General features: G+C 42.2%; 1 protein-coding gene across 8 annotated transcripts in view; it reads left to right on the top strand.

Annotated features, from left to right (window-relative positions):
* EPS8 (EGFR pathway substrate 8, signaling adaptor) overlaps nucleotides 1-19962 on the top strand; it is a 237387-nt gene that overhangs the window by 208243 nt on the left and 9182 nt on the right. For all 8 annotated transcript variants that reach the window (XM_075005164.1, XM_075005154.1, XM_075005210.1 and 5 more), the window contains 2 exons: nucleotides 3358-3501; nucleotides 14950-15181. In XM_075005164.1, the coding sequence (XP_074861265.1) occupies nucleotides 3358-3501; nucleotides 14950-15181 (376 nt within the window). The remainder of the gene's footprint in view (nucleotides 1-3357; nucleotides 3502-14949; nucleotides 15182-19962) is intronic.

Raw genomic sequence — 19962 nt, forward strand, 5'->3', positions numbered from 1 at the left:
GCAGCGGGCGGCGTGGCATGGGGGGCCAGGTATTCTGCTATGCGCTCGAACGTGCGCATGAAGGCCCCCCATGCCTCCTGGCGCCAGGCCAGCGCTCGCTCCTGGAGCTCCAGCCGCCGATCCTCCACCCGCAAGCACCACTCCGACACCTCCAGCCGACACCGGAGGGTCCCGAGCAGCTGGGGGTCCGTCGCCGTCCTCTGGTGGCTCCTCCTCTGTCGGCCTCGTCCTGGGGCTGGTTGGTGCTCCGCCGAGGGGCTGGCCTACTGGGATGGCCCCGGTGGGCTCTCCGGGACCACTGAGACCTTGCCGGCGCTCTCCGGGCCCTCCGATGGTGCAACTGTGGAACACAGGGGAAGAAGAGTGGAGACAGCTGTTAGTGTGGGCCCCGACCCGTGGCTCTTGTCCCCCCACCCCTCTGCTGCTGGTTCCCCGTCCCCGGGAGATGCTGCTGCTGCTGCTGCTGATGGGTGTCCCCCCCCCGGGGGACCCTAGGTTCCGCTCCCCCCATCCCCAGGAATGGGGCATGGCGCTGTCCTGCTGGGGGGCTGGGGCTGATGCACTCTTCTGAGGGACATGCTACTGCTGTCCTTGGGGCCATGGTCATCTGGGCATGTGGAGGGCCCTGGTCATGTCTGTTGTCCCCGCCCCTTAACCCCGGGGGTGTGCACTGGGGGGGTACATACCTGGTGGTCTGCTCCCACGGTCGGGGGACACCCTCTGGGCAGACACCCTGCTGGAGTTCCGGGACGGGAGGGTGATGTGGAGCCCCCCCATTGCTGGAGGAGGATTCCCCCTCCTCCTCCTCCAGCATCCCAGGGGTGGGCTTCTGGGGGGGCCCCTGGGGTGTGGGACTTGCCTCCGGGGCGGACTCCGTCTCCGGGGCCTGCTGGGGCTCGTCGGCTGATGTGTCAAGAGTGGCCGGTGGGGAGGAGGTGTATGGGGGGCCCAGGATGGACCTGAGCTCCCTGTAAAAGGGGCAAGTGGCGGGGGCGGCCCCAGATCGGCTAGCTGCATCCCGGGCCCAGGCATAACCCTGCCGCAGCTCCTTAACCTTACTCCTGACGTGGTCCGGAGTGCGGGCAGGGTGACCCCGGGCAGCCAGGCCCTCGGCCAGCCGAGCAAACGCATCTGCGTTCCGCCTCTTGCTCCCCATTACCTGGAGCACCTCCTCCTCGCCCCAGAGCCCCAGCAGGTCCTGGATCTCGGCCTCCATCCAGGAGGGGCCCCGCTGCCTTTTCCCAGGCTGGCTGGCTCCCCTTGGGGTGCCCTGGGGGCACTTGGGGGGCTGGCAGACTGGGGCTGCAGAGGGGCGTGCAGGCTGGCCGCGTGGCAGTGCTGCTGCCTGCACGCGCTTTCAGCTTCCTGCACAGGAACGCAGGGGCCGGGGAGCTTTAAGGGGCCGCTGCACACGGCAACCATAGAGCTCAAGGGCTGGAGAGAGTGTCTCTCAACCCCTCAGCTGATGGCCACCATGGCGGACCCCGCTCTTTCGATGTTGCGGGACGCGGATCGGCTACACGTGCCCTACTTCGATGTTCAATGTCGAAGTAGGGCGCTATTCCCATCCCCTGATGGGGATAGCGACTTCGACGTCTCACCACCTTACGTCGATTTCAACTTCGAAATAGCGCTCGCCATGTGTAGATGTGGTGGGTGCTATTTCGAAGTTGGCACGGCTACTTCGAAGTAGCCGGCACGTGTAGACGCGGCTCTTCTCTCTCACTTCCTTCCATTATGTCCGTTCCATGTGGAATGCCGTGTGTGAACTGATCTTGTAAGGTCACTAGTCTTTTTCTCTTCCATATTCTACCTCTGCTAAATGCCTCAAAGAAACCAGGTCATTTTGGGCCATATCTACCCTTGGCGCTGGGGTGTGTGTGATTCCCAGCTTGAGCAGACCTGTACGTGTGCACCCACACATAGTAGTGTAGCTCTGGTAGAATGGGCAAGAGCAAGCTTCAGCAAGGTCTGATGCCCCAGTGCTCAGGACAGTGATCCCATGTCACCATCCAATGCTGCCAGTGCTTTTGCAGTTACACTACTCTTGTTAGCACACTAGCATGTATATCTGATCAGTGTGGGAATCATGTCACTAGCTCCAGGTGTAAGCCTCATTATTGAGGACAGAAAAAGATAATTGTTCTTCATAATATATAATGCTTAAAAAATTTTGCGTGTCTGTGTGTGTGTGTCTATGGCTCCTCTAGCTACAGCCTTCATAGATCACTGATTAGGCTTAAGATTTTGGGGGAGGTTTTGTGTATTTGTATCTTCCAGTATAGTGATGTACGCTGTACTTTGGAACCCACATCCTGACTAAAACCTCTAAATGCTAGGAAATATTAATTATGATGCTATGAAGGAGATCTACAATGGTTCCTTTGAGACCTCAGAGAGAGATGTGTCTTAGCACTATAATTAATTATTTGTATTTCTAAAGTGTTCACTATTGACTGCATTGGAAGCTTTTAATTTCTATACCAATGTGGGATCTTACTGTTGCCTCTTGTGGTGATTAGAATAATTCAGTAGTTGAATTGTGCATGAGGGATAATGTAGCTCACGCTTAATTTAATTAATAGTACTTCCCCTTACCTGTTGCCAGAAATCCACAATTACCCAGATCCCAGTGTTCCCTAAATACAATCACTATACACCCAAATAAATCCAAAAAAGGGACAAAAATATTCTATTTAGATCAAAATGAATGGTGAGATGGATGCCACAGGTGCATCATATTACATTAAAAACATACTTCCCCTTTATTAATGGTCAGCTATAGAGTAGTGGGGTGGAAAAAACCCTTCAGTGTCCTTTTTCTTTTAATGTATGATTACTAGTCAGAACTGTTGGGAGGCAGTGAACAGTTTTTCTATTTTAACAATTCAGCTGGCTCTGAAGATTTCAGATGATGATTGTTTGCTGCTCTAGGAGTGGGCTGCTTCCTGTCTGTTTACTGGGATGCACCTGAGACCTGGTTTGGTTGGGTTAGTACTTATGCTATCAGTTTGTGCAGCACCATGATGTTTCATCTTGAGCAAAATGCAATGTGTAGATTAACTTATACGTACGACAAATCAAATTGACCTCAGGCAGACACAGTTTGAGATGGTGACAGAAAATGTGTGTCCTCAATCTTCTTATTGCACTCAATCTAATCAAAAACAAAAGGCGGAGAATGGCAGGTGGGGAGGGAGAAGGGGCAAGTGATAAGGAAAGAACTAAACCTGACTGAACAATTGACAGTGGCTGGACTGGATCCTTGCAGTGCAAGGGCTGTGCTTTTGATGATGCAGTGCAAGCTTCACATAAATATCACTAATCTTTTTCATGTATTGTGTCCAATGATTTCAGATCCTCGATGACAGAAAACAATGGTGGAAAGTTCAAAATAAAAGTGGCGTTGCAGGGTTTGTGCCAAACAACATTTTGGATCTACTGAGACCTCAAGAACCTGGTTTAGGACATTCTGAACCTGCATACAGTCACACCATACAGGTATCCTTTGTTCCTTTGACAAAAATCTATTTGTTTTTAACAATCAAAGAGGGGACGGTGGTTCAAAGCAGGCTAGAAACAACAAGAAAAATCTGTAAACTCTACTGCAACCTCAAAATTAATTTTGCTCCATAGACATTGATTTTTATTTCACTGTTATCAAGAGACTAAAATAAAAATAATATTGACTGAATTTATAATTGGTCAAATCTTTTCCTTTGAATTTTTCCTTTGAATCTTTTGCTTTGTGTTTGCTGGACGACAAATGTTTGTATACTATCATACACCTTGCGCATTTGCTTTAATTACAAATACCTTTCATATGTTGGTAGCTGTTGATGCCAAAGAAGGAGTTTGAATTATTTAAGGTAGGGTTATTCCATCCTTCTCAGAGAGTGAACTTTAGTATCTCCTTTAGTTTCTATCTTGTTTGTGTTTTATGTATATATCTATATCTATATATATATATATATATATCAGTCTCTATAACTAGCTCTCTCAATTTGTAAGTTTCTAAGTGAATAGTTATAGACCTCTGTGTGGTATTGTGGGTGCCATAGAGTCATGTGTTTTGCTGTTTGAATTTATGGAGTGATCATTTCTCGGCGATATCCCCAGTACACCAATAGAAAAATCTACACTGATGTTTGTGCCGGCGCTTTTGGCCTGATTCTGTTTTTCTTTTACATAATGGTGGGTTGAAGTATTTAATCTGCTCATTGTGTATGTGCCTCACAACCAGAGCTCAATACTGCAAAGGTAGAATACAAATAGGTTCTTTACATCCGTGCAATTACTGGTGTGAATAAGGATTTGCCAGATAAGGATCATATGTGGGTGCTTGTAGTGTCATAGCAGGCCAAAGGCTCATATTTAGCTGTATATATATTTTTTTTTTTTTTTTTTTTTTTTGAGAGCTTGCTTTTTCTTCATGCTGTGTTGTTTCTAGAGATGGGCAAGATGGGCAAGTCAAGATAAAACAGAATTCTCAACCCTATCAGTGAACCAAACTTTGGTCTAAAATGCAAAGCAAACTTTTCAGCTGTGATTAACCTGGTTCTCTGTTGTTCATTTGCCTGCACCCCTGCATTTCTGTTTTCCAATCAGAAATGGAAGTGCACATCCATTATTATTTAGCATATGTATTGTAGGGGCACCTAGAAGCCTTAATCAAGGTTCTCATGCTAGGTGCTCTCCACATAAATTAAACAGAAGAAGGTCCTGCCTTGTATGTTATTTCAGGGCTGACTGGTAACACTAAAACTCTCTTGTGAAACTGAGCCTGGAAATATTTCCAGGCAAGCACATAAAATTCAGTAAGTGCATCCAAAGTAGTTTAGATAAGTATCCAAAAGTTTGAACACTTGCTTGAACATGGATCAGCAGTCCATATGAGTCAATGGGAGTCTCTGTTTTGTTCTTGGGCCTTTTGAATCAAGTCTTTTTTTTTTTTTTTTTATCACGTTGCCTGTCACTAGTTGTTTTCCAATAGCATTTGAGCTCTTTTTTTTTTTGGTGTGTGAAATGAGGCATGCATCTTTGTTTTGCAAATTGTTTTAAAGATCTGGGTCTGTTTACTTACTCAGCTGCATGTATTTTAAGTTTGATTGTTTTGGAAATCCATACAAAACATTAAATAAAAATAAACTAAAAATTAATAAGATCATGTTGGCACACTTTTAAGAAGTTCTTAAAAAACTTAGCCTGATTAACTTGAGGTTTGGAGGATTTTTTTGCAAGAAAAAATGAAAGAACATCAAAAATACAAACCCATCTTTTCAAATTTTCACTAAGCACTCCCCACATGGAAATTAGAGATGAGTAATGACCTTAATGCTAAAATACTTCCACTCTCTGACCATGGTAGATTGTGATACTTCTGCTTTGTCCACTTTTATATAATTCAAATGATGGGGTTTGCGTCACTTCTTTTGAACCTGTTCTGGATTTCACAAGAACTTATTTTTATTCATCCTGATTATTCCTTTCTTTAATTTTTATGCTGTTGCTTAATTTGTTAATGGAGAGGATGGCAATGTAATGTAAAAGAAAGAATCTGTATTTGATAACTTCAAGCCATATCCAGCCATTCATGCTACAAATAAAAAGGCCCTGTATAGAAAGTAAAGCATAAAAAGCCTTCTCCAGGCACCTGCAAGCTATGGCTTTGCTCATTATTGTTGTTTGATCATTTTAAGATTAATCACTAAATAATCATAACCCTCGGACTGACTTGGAGGCAAATTACATTTGGTAGTACCATAATTTATAATGTTATATTAAAAAAAAGTCCCCTGAGATTCAGTGCCTACACTTACAGTCACAGATGAGGAAGGTCTTTACAAACACATGTACCAATCGTTAATGTTATCCTCTACTTTGTGGTAAAGATTATAAACTAAGTGCTCCTAAGCCTATTCTCAATGTTCCTCCAGTATTAATATGGCCCATATTAACAACATCTGAGCACCTCACCATTGGCAGTGGTGTTTTAATCCATTATGTCCTGCGAAGACCCCTTGCATCTTCAAGGAATTTAATATTAGAAATTGCACTTTTTATGCCATTTGCATATTCTGCACATTTTAAAATTCTGCAAAATTCTGTATACTTTATTTATCAAATACCACAATATAATAATGCCAATTTAAAAAACAAAAAATTGGTGCTTTCTTTCCAAATACCCGTCAACAATTATATCTGTAAAAATAGAGACAGAAGGTAAATTGAGAATTTTTTCAAAAGAATAAATTCCAGTAATTCCCTTAATTACAGTGTAGAAACATATTATATGCACCCCTCAGAAGCAGTACAAAGGCTTGAGGGCCATCAGGGGAAAAGAGAGAAACTGAAGAAGAGGGAAGTAGTTGCTGAGTAGGAGGCTGGAAGGTCATTGGGTGTCAGGCCACGGACAGGGGGAGGTGTAAGGGGGAAGAGGGCCATTGTTTCGGTGCAGAATTTCTCCAAGAATAAACTATAACCAGGTTGAGTTTGGTCAGTGTTAAAAAAGGAGATCTCCAAGAGAATTTTCAAGCAGTGCAGCAGTGTTTAAGCTTATTAGCTAGCAATGCCTTTCCCTGCCTCTGCCCCCACGTCCCCCCACACTTTTCTGGTCTCTGTAAGCATACCCTCCAGTGCTAGGGCTCATGCTCTTACCTGTGTTCAGATGGAATGGCACAATTCTACTACCCTTAGACTGGGCTCAGGGCTACAATACCCTGTATGTCAACCATCATTATCAGTGTTCCTTCTAAGTTTTCCGTCCACGGGTGGAATACATTCTGTGTGCACCAAGGCATTTGTGGATGTGTACCACCAACAGAAACTCACGCTGATGGTTATGGGCACTCTGCTAATCATCTGGGTGGCACCTGAATCTCTCCTGAGCAACCCCCCAAGCACTCTGCTTGCAGGGAAACTACCCAGCAGGTCCCAACAGGGTTTGGTTACCTGTATCTCAGGAGCCCATGATCAAATATTTTACTTAAAACAAAAGTGTGTTTGTTAGCAAGCAGAACAAACCATTAAAGAATTGTCTCTCTTCCTTTCCCACAGTACTGTTTCATTCATCAATACTTCTCTCAGGCCATTGGAATCCTCTGGAAAACAGCCGTATATGTGAATTGGCTCTATGTATTGAAAACAAGCCTTTTGTTTCTGTGACTAAGCACTCCCACAAATACACAAACACCCTGGTGTGGTGGTCTTAAAACCCTGTTTTTCAAGGATTGACCGCCCATGCTTGGGTTTAGTTTTATTTCAGTGGGCAGCAATGGTCATGTTGCCAAACCTTTTGGCTTTGTAAATTGGATTCCATTTTAACAATCTTAGTTAGACCTTCCCAAACGTAAGTTTCAGCAAGAACAAATATTAATGTCAATTTCCTGCCCCCCCCTTTTTTTTCCCCATTTAGAACCCCTAGCACACATTGAAACCTTTTCAGTTATTTGGCAAAGGCCTAGTCTACATTAGACCTTAAAGTTGATAGCAGATATGGAATTCCTGCTACAACAGTTGCATAACAGGAATAGACTTATCTGCAATTGACTAACCTGGCTGTCCTCCCAGACTAAGGTTGATAGGAGAAGCTCATGAAATTGAGGAATACAAGAGTCAACTGTCAAATCCCCATATATTAATTTTGTGCATCCCCAGTAGGTGTGTGAAATCGAACCTTGGAAGATTGACTCTGACCAGGTCAATCTTCTGGGTAGTGAAGACTTACCCAAGAGATGTTTAGGCTACTGAACACTCGGAAAATTAGTGTGGTGCCTTAAGGATGTACAATATCTCCCTAATTTCACTTGATTTTTTTTTAAACTATCAGAAGTAGATTCTGGTTGTATCTATTCCAAGGTACATTTTAAAGCAGAGTGTTACTTACTAAAGTGTAATTCCTTTTTGTAGTGTTTTTCTGAACGCCCTCCTAAAGAAAATTCTTGCATTTTAAATTCTTATCAGTCATTCTGAGGATTCTTGCAGGAGAAGACAAGCCTTTTGCTGAAGAACCTACGTTTTTGTTTGCTTTATCATGTGAGCACCACGGTAGAGTTCTGTTTTCCTCGTTTAGGACAAATGCCCTTCACATTTTTGGAATGTACCATGAAACCTTCAAATCTTTTTGTTTAGCACCTGGCTTAAAATATCTCTGTGGCTTCCCCCAACACTGAGCATTTGTGTCCAAAATTCATGTCTGTTGACAGCCACTTTAGATAGCTATGTACTTATCTGTTGCCAACTGTTAACTTTCCTGGGGATTGTGAAGTGAACTGCAGCAAAGGGAAACACATGCCTGATGCTCATTTGGTAGTAGCCAAAGAGGTGGCATCGTTTTGAACGACGCCAAAATCCTGTTCTGTTATTTCACAATAAAATGCTATTCTGTTAAAGCTCGCATCATAAAATGGGTTGTTAGGAGAAGATGCTACTTTTCTGAGTCCATACTGAGCCAACCCTGTATTATACTTTTAAGGGAGCACTTAACTGATAGAAATGCTACTCCTTGGGTGTCCTGGTATGTAAATGTGTCCCAATTACTGAGGGTGGTTAAAATTTCCATTTAGTACTTTGCACAGTGCTCTTTATTTTCTACCCTAAATAGTTATGTATTGCTGCTCTGCATTATTCCTTTGCTGCTGTTTCATCTCAGAGGTACTTAGAAGTAGTAGAGTGCAAAGTGATTTTATATTGGATATGTGTATATATATTTTTAAATTCTATATGTATAGACAGAGAGTGCATGTGTTTATAGGGAAAATAAATGATCTCAGTAAAGCACTCATGGATCCACTAGGACCAAGATATTTTTCCAAAAACCATCTCTCTCTAAAGCAAGACATTTTATCTAAGCATATATTTCCCTCCCTGCACTGAGAGTGTGCAGACAGCTGCATCCAGGTATACGTGCTGCTGTCCAGTTTGCAGTTATTTTTGCCTCTTCTGGTTTTTCTCTGCTCTTTTCTTTACATACAAGCCTCATCAATAGTTTTTTTGCTCAGAAATACAATCGGTTTCTTTATAACTGAATGTATCAGCTTGTCACATGCAGGGCTCCCATTTTGGCAGCTTGTTTTTGACCTCACTTGGCTCCTCTAGGAGCACTCTTGGATTCATTTCTCTTCAGCTGCTCATGTTGGCACAAAGGTATCACCCATTCTGTGCCCGATGGCACTGTGTTGGAGAGGAGTCTGGTTGTGTCTCATGACCAGTATTCTTCTTTGATAGCCTGATTTTCTCCCTATTATTCTTTTATAGAGTATTAACTTACATTGTAGTGGCCCCAGTCACTAGGCTGGGCTATGTACAGTTTTTGTACCCCTTAAATTATATTGGTTTGAGCTTCAAGCAGGACAACTCCCTCTAAAGCTATACTAATATATATGTATTAAACCCTAACATATACATGAGGAAATTTTGCAGCATAACTTCATGTTTGTATTTATATCACTGTAGCTCCAAATGTGGATGCCCGTATTCCAGGAAAAAAAGTGTGTCCACATGGGGAGTTCGTATCAGTATAATTTATGTTGTTGCAATCATATTCATATATACAGGCTGATAAATTTCCCGGTATAGACAATTCCTTATTCCTGTAAATGTAGGGGAATGTATATTGGCATTTTATCAACACCCTTCTATTTATAAAGCTGAATTGATGTTAGAGATGCACACTGTTTGAACTATTTCAGTAAAAAAAAATGGCAACCCTCACCCAAATTGTTAAATCAGTACAAAACTTATACGGAAGTTATATGTAATAGGAGCGGTACATACACATGTCACAGAGCTTTTTCTTTTCTTTGGGGGCTGGGGGGAACAGGTAACTTGAATTGCTACTGCACAGAGGTGTCATTAGTCAATGACACCAATTTTAAACTAAGTCTTCAGATGAATCTTCCTTCATTATCTGTTTCTAAGACCAAAGGCAAACTGGTGAAGTTTCATGATTTCAGTATGAATTAACCTGAGGCTTTGATGTAGGAAAGGAATTTATATCATGATGAACTCTAAATTGAACTGTTTTGTCTATGTTATAGGTATGTAAACTTATGTATGTTGTCATGAGACACGTTGTTCAGGTTCTTTATAATGTACAAAAACAAGGACACTGAAAGTGTGTGTTCACCTCTGAGGTTGAATCCAAGGGTTCTGGAAGAAAGCAATGTGCAAAGTAGAACAAGGTTCTCTTAAAAATTAAGGAGAAGTTAGGCCAGTATTTTGGCCTGTAATATGTGGAACATCTTTGGAATATTTTCTGTGGCAATGGCCCCTCTTTCCCTGGCCAGTGTTTTGGCCAGCTGCCCTCCCACTTGCCAGCAGTTTAGGCTTGCAGCTGGTTTCTGGGGTAGGGAGCCGAGCCACTTCTGGGACTCCTTCCCCGGCTGTCTCTACTCTACAACTGTTTGTATGTTTATTCTGTCTGTCTGTCTCTTTCTCCACGCCCCCCCCCACCTTTCTCCTAACTGTGGAGTCTTTTAAAGGCTTCCAGGGGGACTGAGGTGGAGTCAGCTGGCCCCAGTCTGCCTGGGCCAGCTCCCTGCCAGCTGCTCTTAATTGTCCTGAAGCCCTCTACTCTAAATTAACAGGTCTTCTAACCTTATGGGGCCGCTTTTTCCCTCTGATCTGACTTTGTCACATTTCCAAAAATAAGTATAACCAACGTTAGAATTAAATTCTGCTCTTGATTTTGTGCCTGGATCCCACTATTTTAGCATGGGCCATTTGCATGTGTTCTGCAGTGTAGTTTGACCTTATGTGAGCATTAAGTGTGTGTGTGTACTGTAATCTATTAATTTGTATCTTGGGTATCAGAAGAAATGGCTTTATTTTCATCTTATTTTTTTCTTATCTGACATTACAGTTGCAGTCACGTGACTTGTATTAATACCTCTTCTTGCATGGAGAACACATTTTAGGAAGATACCTTAGTAACTGCCCAGTATAAGTGATCGAGTGTGCTGAACAGAGCAGGAGCGGTGGTGTTTCTTAGTGCAATTTATAGAATATAAAGGATTGTATATTTCTGTTGTATTTATAGACTGAAGCTAAGTGATTTTATGGGGCTGGGGAGCTTGTACATAATCTTGAGTCTATCTATGTATCATTGGTTTGAACATGACATGTATACTGTTTTGTTGATGGACAAAAGATGATTTCATATTTGGTGTAGAGTAGGGATTTTCATGGCTCGTATAAATAAGTTTTATGCTGGGGTGTTTGTATGACGCAAGATGAGAATAAATGGTGCTAAATCAAGATTCTTGACAAAACAACCTGCAGTTTAATGAGGCCTTTGCTTAGATCTTTCCTTTTCATGTCGGTATTCCCCAGATGTAATTTTTGAATGTTTAGTTGAATTTAGTTTTCTTAACACCTGTTTTAAGGTGTGTTTATTTGGATGTGTAGTATTTAAAAAAATACAGTAGGTGAGTACTCATCACCACACATTTTGATTTATGTGTGTGTGTCACGTGGCCAACTTTTTACCTGCTATTTTAAAGAGGAACATGAGAAAGATGCCTAATAAATTAGTATGACTAGTAGACACTCATTGATGTCAAGAGCTCATTAATGTCATGCATGTTGTCTTCAAATTGCTGATGTGATTGACAGTCTTATTTGATGTGATTTACTCCATTTTCCTCACAGCGATTACTGGGCGAGCTCTCAGAGGTAACACAAATTGCTCTTACATGTTATTGGCTTTCTAAGATATCTCCTTTGTAGGATGAATATTTTGAGTGGCATTGTTTTCAATATTCAATAATGCATACTTGTTTCTTTCATAATGATAAATGAAGATAATCTGAGGCATGAGTAGAAGAGGTCTTCAAAATATTTTGAATTTTTAAAAAATGAATACTCTAGATTTTAGTACACAATTATATTTAGCACATGGTTGTATGAATTTTGGAGTATGTTTTATATAATTCTGCTTATAAATGTGGAACTTGCATTGTTTCCCTATGTTGGATTTTATTTTCCTTTCAAATATCAAACTGATTGCTGGTCTCTCTTGTGGACATAGTGTTTGTGAGATGGCTCATTTGACAATGAACTTGTCCAGAGATGTCAATAAGACTTACACCTGGTATTGAATTATCTCAAAATAGAGATTTGATTATGCTGATGATGGAAGTTAAAGTTGTGCTTTTTAGTGGACCATCCAGTGCCATCAAACCTGTAATGCTTTTTTAACTTTGTGTTAAAAGAAAACTTGAATCCTGTTATGAGGATAATAGGTGGGCATTTTAAAATCTGTGAACTTTGTAGTTGCATTAAAAATTTTTACACTTATATTTATGAAGTACTAAAACAATTTCAGCAATTATCTGTTGATGTATTAATTTGCCACTTTATATTCCACCCTAGGAATTGGTCTCTAGAGTATACATTATACTGTTTGTTTTTTCATATTTATATTCCCCTTTTATGCTGCTTGTTATATTTTTAAAAACAATTATTACCTTCACATCCCAGTGCTAAAGCTAAACCAATTTAGAGTCTCTCAAGAGTTGGGCCTGTATATTTTAGGTTAAACTTCTCCAGTTTGACAGTCACGCATGGGGCAGTGGGATAAAAATAATGAAAGGTTGAATGTGCAGATGTTAAGACATTAAAGTGCTAATTTTTTAACACATGGTTCTCACAAAGATTTCCCTATTTAATCTGTGGTAAGCCACGCTGTCCTTGGAGGATGGAGATATTTGTTCTGAGAAGTAAGACCTGGTGGAGTTGCTCATTTGTTTTGCCCATTAAAAATAAACAGGTTCTCATGATTCAAAAAGAAGACATCACAACTTTGCTAGAAATGCTGATACTTTTGCTCCGGAAAACTATATGGAATTCATGACTAACATGTCCCATTGTTCAGTTTCGATAATTTGCTGGGCACATGGCAATGTAAATTTAGTATACGGTTTGCAAACCCATCTCGTTTTCACCCAGTCACTCAAGATTTCAGCTTGTGTTTCTGGCTGCCATGTGAGAAGTCATGGTGTCCAGTTCCCTATCTTGGATGAGGAACAAGTGGAGCAGGGACAAGACCTTGTGGGGAAGAGGTGGAACTGGGTGGGGCGGGGGGGCGGCCCTCAGGGTTCCAGTTACCAGCCATTGGAAAGGTGACTATCCCTAATTTTGTATGCATATCCGAATGTATCCTTCCTGCAAACTCTTTTGGAAAATACTTGTCGTGTAGTGTTATCTGGTACATTCTAAAAAAAGAACCAGCTCCTCAAAATCGTTTTTGAGCCAAGTAATGTATCACCGTTGCCAGAATTGAGGTAGCTGTATTGTGGGAGATGGATCAGTTCAAAGAGGCAGGATAATAAACACAATCCTTCTCTATAGTTCCATGGAAGTATTGTAACACACACCAACTAGGGCATCGCTGTTTAAAAAAAAAAAAATCAAACCAAAAAAGAGACTTAAATCATAACCGAATTAAAAACAGAGGGTTTTTTAAAATACAGATTTTTTTTTCCTGACATATAGAATGTGTGATATGAAGCTTTTTTTTCCTGTGAGCCTCAAATAAAAAACGTGGTGATCTCATTATTCTGTAGTTAAACTTCTTCAGATTGAGGCAGGCCTGAGCCACAAAGTTCAGATCTGGGTCCAAACTTCTTCAGAGTTTAGGGATGTTTTGATGTCTTTCTAAAAGATATAGTAATCAGAAATTGTAGTGGTTGGCAGCATAGCTGCAGGAAATTTTTCTCATCTTTTTTTAGTGGAAAAAATCAAGATTAATTGATACCAAAATGCTTTGCACTTGTGTGATGATTTGGTGAATTGTGGCAAGGCAAAACATGCAAAAATCAGAAAAACAGGCAGTTTGGTTTGACACATTAGAAATTAAATCATTTGTTTTTATTCAAAACTACTGTTCAGTTTAAAATTTCCTTTGATTTTATTTCCCTCTTTACAAAATATTAAAAATGCTGAAGATCAAAACAAAATATTTAATTTCTGGTTGAATTAAACTTTTCATTTGATCCAAAACTTTTCACTTTCTGTCATGCTGAAAATTTTAATTTTTGGTTCTACCCAAAATCTCTCTCCTGTCCCTCACCCCACTGAATTACCAGTGAACCAAAAAAATCCATTATTCATCCAGTCCCAGGTAAGTATAGGAATCACTTGGTGAACCTTACGGCCTATGTTTATGTAGGAAGTCAAACTAGATACTCATAGCAATCCCTGTTCTGTTTCAAATCATGTGGGGTTTTGGCTTGGGCAGTCATAAATGTAGGAGTGAACAGCGAAGTGCAGATGTCCTAAGATTAAAGGCAAACTTTCCTAAGGGTTGGGTATGTTTGGGTCTAGGATTTTTGTTTACCCGGCTCTAGTATGGAACAAGTCAGGAATTTGTATGTCTCGGAGGTCACTCAAAGCCTACAGATAACAGGAGTCTTGGATTTAAAAAAATAAAAATTTAGACAAGTTTCATATTTGGCGGAAAGAATTTGGCTCTGTATAATCAATATTGGGATGACCCCATGCCAGCTGCTTGAAACTTTCTCTGTGGAAGAGTGTGTGGTAAGAGAGCCCATGGTCATCCAAAGAGACAGTAGTACAACCTGGTATGTGAAGCTATCCAGGCAACCTCCAAACAGTTCAAATGATACCTCAAAACAGATGTGGATGGAATCCATTCATAACCTTGACCTTCATACCAAACTTCTGGCATTGGAAAAAGGAGATGTCAGAGATGATGTTGCGATAGCCAGAATTTATCCTAATAGTAAGACAGAGGGTCACACTGAGAGACATTGAGAATATTGATGTCAAAGTAAGTTTCCCGCTGTCTATCTGATAAGTAGCATGCCGTTCTGGGATGTCTTGAGATTGCTGACTGTAATGTATGCAGGAGCTTGCCTGCAGAAAGTTTACCTTCCAAACATAGAGATTTTGCTGTGCAAAACTAACTGTGTGTTTGCATCTCTTCAGAAACAGAGGATGGATTATGTTCTGAAACAACCCGATCCCAGTCCAGCCACTCCATCGCCACCTCCAACACCAGTTCCAGTTCCTGTCCCTCTCCCTCCCAGCACACCAGCCCCTATTCCAGTTCCTGTGCCAAAAGCACCTGGACCCATTAGCCGCCAAAGCAGCACATCCAGTGACAGTGGTGGAAGCGTTATGCGAGACGGCCAGAGACACAAGCAAGTCCCTGTGGACCGTAAGTTTCTTCAGGACAGCCAAAAAAGCTATTTCGCACCATCTGCATCCATTTAAAAGTCACATTTTATTATTGTTGACTGATATTTGGTTTTTACCATAACTTCAGAGAGCTTTCCGTATCGCCTAGCGCTATGATTGCTGTTCAGTAATCACCCAAGCTAAGTAGGGGTGGGACAGTTCCATACCTGAATGAGAGACATCTGAGGAAAGTAGCTCCACTAGTAGCTGCCCAAAGGGATGTTTTAGGGGTTCTCCCTCATAATGATGAACGTGCTGCTAAGGAGCAGTGGCAGAGGGGCTGTCTTTCGGATGAGGCAAAACTGAGGTCAGTTCATGTCATTGAAGACCACCTGACACTTACTGCAAAAGGGCGTTAAACTATTTAGGTGTGTCAGGCTTCATCTGCCCTTAGAGAGGAATGTAGAGAAGAGGCAGTGTATGTGCAGCAACATGCCACAGGCTGGGCCCCAGTTCTCACCGTGGTGTGCAGCTGCACACTGCTGTGAGAGGCTGTAGCAATGGCACAGGTCTGCACTAATGAGGAGGCAGCAAGAAAAAAGCCCTGGCACTGTAGAAGCAGTGAGAGAAGGCTCTGGAAGCAGCAGTCTTTCCCCCTCAGCCCCACTCCTTCCCACTGCCCCCTTTCCCTGCCGTGGGGAAGGCAGCAAGACACGACACTGCTAAAAATAGCAGCCCAGCCTTGAGAAGCACTTTGTGGGGCTGTAGAGAGCCATGTGGGTCACTCTCCTCACCTGTGTTAAGTCTTACCACCTAAACTGTTCTTTATACCTGTGCTAGCCAGGTGTGCAGCACCTGTTGCCCACATTCCACCTTCATACGTCTATGACCTCCATGACCATTGTATGTGAATGTCTCGTAGTCTAGCTTGTATCTGTTCTCTCAAAACCCCTGAGAGGCAGCGAAATGCTGTCATCCCCTGTTTTATGGAGGGAACGCAGGGACAACAGGACTAAGTGATTTGCCCTTGATCACACCCAAAGTCTGTGGCAGATTCCGGAACTGAGATGGGCTTCCGAGTTCCAGAATAGTGTCCTAAAAGCTGACCCATTCTTCCTCTCCTCCAACTGTGCTGTCACAGCCAAATTTCAATTCAGCTACCTCTGTTATGCCTACAGATATTTCCTCTTTCATTTCAACTGAATATATTATTCATATCCTGATCTAAAGCATACAACAGCTATTACCACAAAACCCAGAGGTGCCTACGTGTTGGAAATAGAAAAACGTGATCCCTGTGTGTTATTTCGGACAAACCTTTGGAATCCTTTGAGAAAACATTCTAAACATTATTATGTTGTATTTGAAATAGGAATTTAGTATCAATCTAGATGCATTTTTGTGTTCAGATGTACAACAGTGTATTCCAGACTGGGGATTGCCATGCCAATACTCTGGGGCAAGTTACCCTTTCTTTAAATGCACATACTTGCTGCTTTCCCCATTTGCAGCATTTAGCAAGCAGTGGGGTCCTCTGACAACAGATGGAGGCCAAATCCCAGAAGAACATCATTGAGTTAATTCCTTATAGTTTTTTGGCCTGACTGAGAGAGAGCATCTGGCCTGAAATCACAGCAGGTCTTTAACAAGAGCTCCCTGACAGTCAAGGAAGAGAAAAGGAAAGAGACTTGATACTGGAAAAGTTATCAAAGACGTGTATTTACCAGTAATGTTTTCAAAACATTCCCCTACTCCATTGCCCTCTCAGCAGGGACTTTTTCTGTAAGGGTATTTATTTTGCAGCAGTTACAACATTGGGTTTATTTTGTAGAGAAGACATACAAGTGTCAAGGGGTAACATTTTTCAAAAGTGCCTAAGCTTCATCTCCTGAAATGTCTTTGGCGTGGCATGTAGGAGGCTGGACCTCAGTGAGTCTATGGGATTTAGGCTAACTCCTATTTGAAAATGGACCTTACGTCCTCAGTCACTTTTATGCGCTTTTCAAAATGATACCCATGGTCTAACCACATCTCATACTCAGGCCTTGAGAATATCTGCCCGAGGCCTTGGCAAGTCCAAAGGATGTACTTTCATTTGTGTTACATAGGGGAATCTTAATGTACCTGAAGATAACCCTGTAGTAACTGAGTCCCCTAAATGTGTTTGAAATTGTAGCATAGGCAGGCCCAAAGGTAAACTTCAGTATCTCTACCAGCCATTCACACCCATCTGTCAGGAGATCAGGGCTAGGAAACAGTTCATTCAGCACTTTATCTAGACCAGTGGTTTCCATCCTTTTCCAGATGGGAACCCATTTTGTCAATTCAGGAAGACTTGGTGACCCAAGGCAATTCAAAAAAAGTGGGGGTGTGTAGGAGGGAACGGTTTGGGGGTATTGCTATAACTAGCTAATTTTGCACCTGAGACGAGAATATAAAATTGTGCCCCTCATGTTTATATATTCGTAATAGTTATTTCATAGAAAAGGGGAAATACATTAATACAATAATAACACTACGTTTACTATAGCTAATCAGAGTTGTGGTGCTAGACAGACATCCATCCCCAAACCTCTCCTCCCAGCTTAAACCCCACAATAAGGGGCTTGGGGAGTCTCACTCAGGCTGGGGTGTCTCACTCAGGAGGCTGCAGGGGGCTAGGGGAGTCACACTCAAGCTAGGAGTCACTTGGGCTGGAGGGGGCTAGGGGAGTCACATGTTGGAACTAGGAATCACTTGGGCTGGAGTGGGCTAGGAGAGGTACAGGGGCCCTCGACCCCTGTGCCTGGAAGCCGGCTGGGGCACAGAGCCCCAGCCAGCAGTGCCAGCCACAGAAACCCCCACCATGTGCTGGGGGGACCCTCGACCTGTGGAGCCCTGGACTGGCAGTGTCAGGTGGAGAACCCCAGCTGGGTGTGGGGGGGCAGTTAGAAGCTGGCAGGAGCATGAATCTCTGACCAACTCTCAGCTCCCAGTCTCAGGCTTAAGCCTGCCAACCACCAACTCCACCCCCCTCCCACCTATCTCACCTGAGCTGGGCGCTGCTCCTTTGGCTCCCTAGCTGTCTGCCCTATACCTTTTTCACATGCAGGTGGGCAGTTCCCTGTCCTGCATGGCTGAAGTGGTACTTAATTTAAGTGATTGGTTTAACTGCCTGACAGCTGTTAAGCCAATTAAGAGGTTGAGTACCATTTCAATGTGAATGGCTTCTTAAGAACCACCTGTGGAGCTGCCCAGCCTAGATGGTGACCTTTTTCAAATGTAATTGGGACCCATGTTTGGGTCGCAACCCATCGGTTGGGAAATCCTCATCTAGAAGAACATTATGCTGTATTCACCAGTGCATGGATGTTATCTCAAGTTCTGCCCCAAACAATATTTCATATACATTGTAACACCTGGTTGCTGTATCCCTTCTGTGTCTCCCTCAAATCATGAGGGGTTGTTTATAGTACAATGATTAAGCAGTTTTACATATGTCTAAAACAAGTATTTTCATAATTTTTTAGTTTAGAAATCAGACATTCTCATTTCTTTTCCCAGAAGTAATAAAGAGCTCTGTAGAAAGCATGGACCTTCTACCAGCAGAAAGTTGGCCCAACAGTAATTACAATCTCACCTATGTTGTCTCTAATTTACAGTTAACTGTTACAAGCTGGAAAGGGCAATGTAGAAATGAGATCTTAAGTGATGAGGCTGTTTGTGTCTTGACAGTTCTGCCCTTTTTTTCTTTTTCACACTTTGACACAGCAAAAAATCCAAGCAACATTTTTGGTAAAGTTGTACTAATATGCATGTTCACTGCTCTGGGAACTCCCTCCCTTCCATGTTCCTGGGAAGTGGGAATCATTCTTCAGTGAATTAAACATGTTTCTGAGTCGGTAGCGCTAAGTCAATAGAGCATGTGTCATTTGACCTGTTGTGAGACAAATTGTAATGCCCTCTGAACTTAACATCACTGAGGCCCATTATGTCCTTTCTTTCTGGAACAGACCAATTGGCTATTTAAAGGAAAGCCCTAAGAACTAATGTAGCGGTTAACTAATGGGGCCGAAAGGATGTGGATTTAGTGTCCTACAGAAATACCGCTGTAGCAGTGAAAATCCCTCATAGTTAAACGTTTCTTGGCATCAGCTGTCATTATTGCCACAAGGCATTGTTTCACACACACTATGTAATATGAAAACAATGGCTCCTTTTAGCATGCAACTAGATCTGCAATTCCATCTTGAAGACAGTTTACTGCCAGTTTCTGCATCTATCAAAATATTTGTCACTTAAAATGATAGCTCGTAAGCATGAGGGCAAGTCTCAGAAAATAATTGCAGTACTGTCTTCCTCTGAGACTGTCTTCTGAACTTGTATTTCCAGCCAGAGCATGGAATCATCCAGGGATGTAAAAAATTCTATTACAGAATTGAGCCAGGACATATCTGGGTTAGCTTGCTGTGCATGTGAAGCTGATGCTAGAAGCTTCAGAAAAGCTAAATTTTGTGCAGGGTATAAGTTCTAGTGAAAATAATAAAAACCTTTCCCATTTCCAATGACCTGAAGCACCAATATCTCAGTTAAGTTCACCAAGCCCCACTTCCAATAAACAGAAACAAACGACAAATTACAATGCGGAGCCATATGGCATTCACCCTTCTTCAAAACATGCATTGAGAAAGGGGACAACCGCTTGCAGAAGAAATGCAGTAAAAGATAGGAAAGTTCAAAGAGTTTTCACCAGAACACTATGTAACAGAAAAATTGTGCACTGATTAAATTGTTTTTGGTTTTTTCCCCAAAATGCCTCTGCTTCCCATAGCAAATGTCAAT

This window comes from Carettochelys insculpta, chromosome 1 (genome assembly GCF_033958435.1).
Source record: "Carettochelys insculpta isolate YL-2023 chromosome 1, ASM3395843v1, whole genome shotgun sequence".
In the NCBI taxonomy this organism is placed as follows: Eukaryota; Metazoa; Chordata; order Testudines; family Carettochelyidae; genus Carettochelys; species Carettochelys insculpta.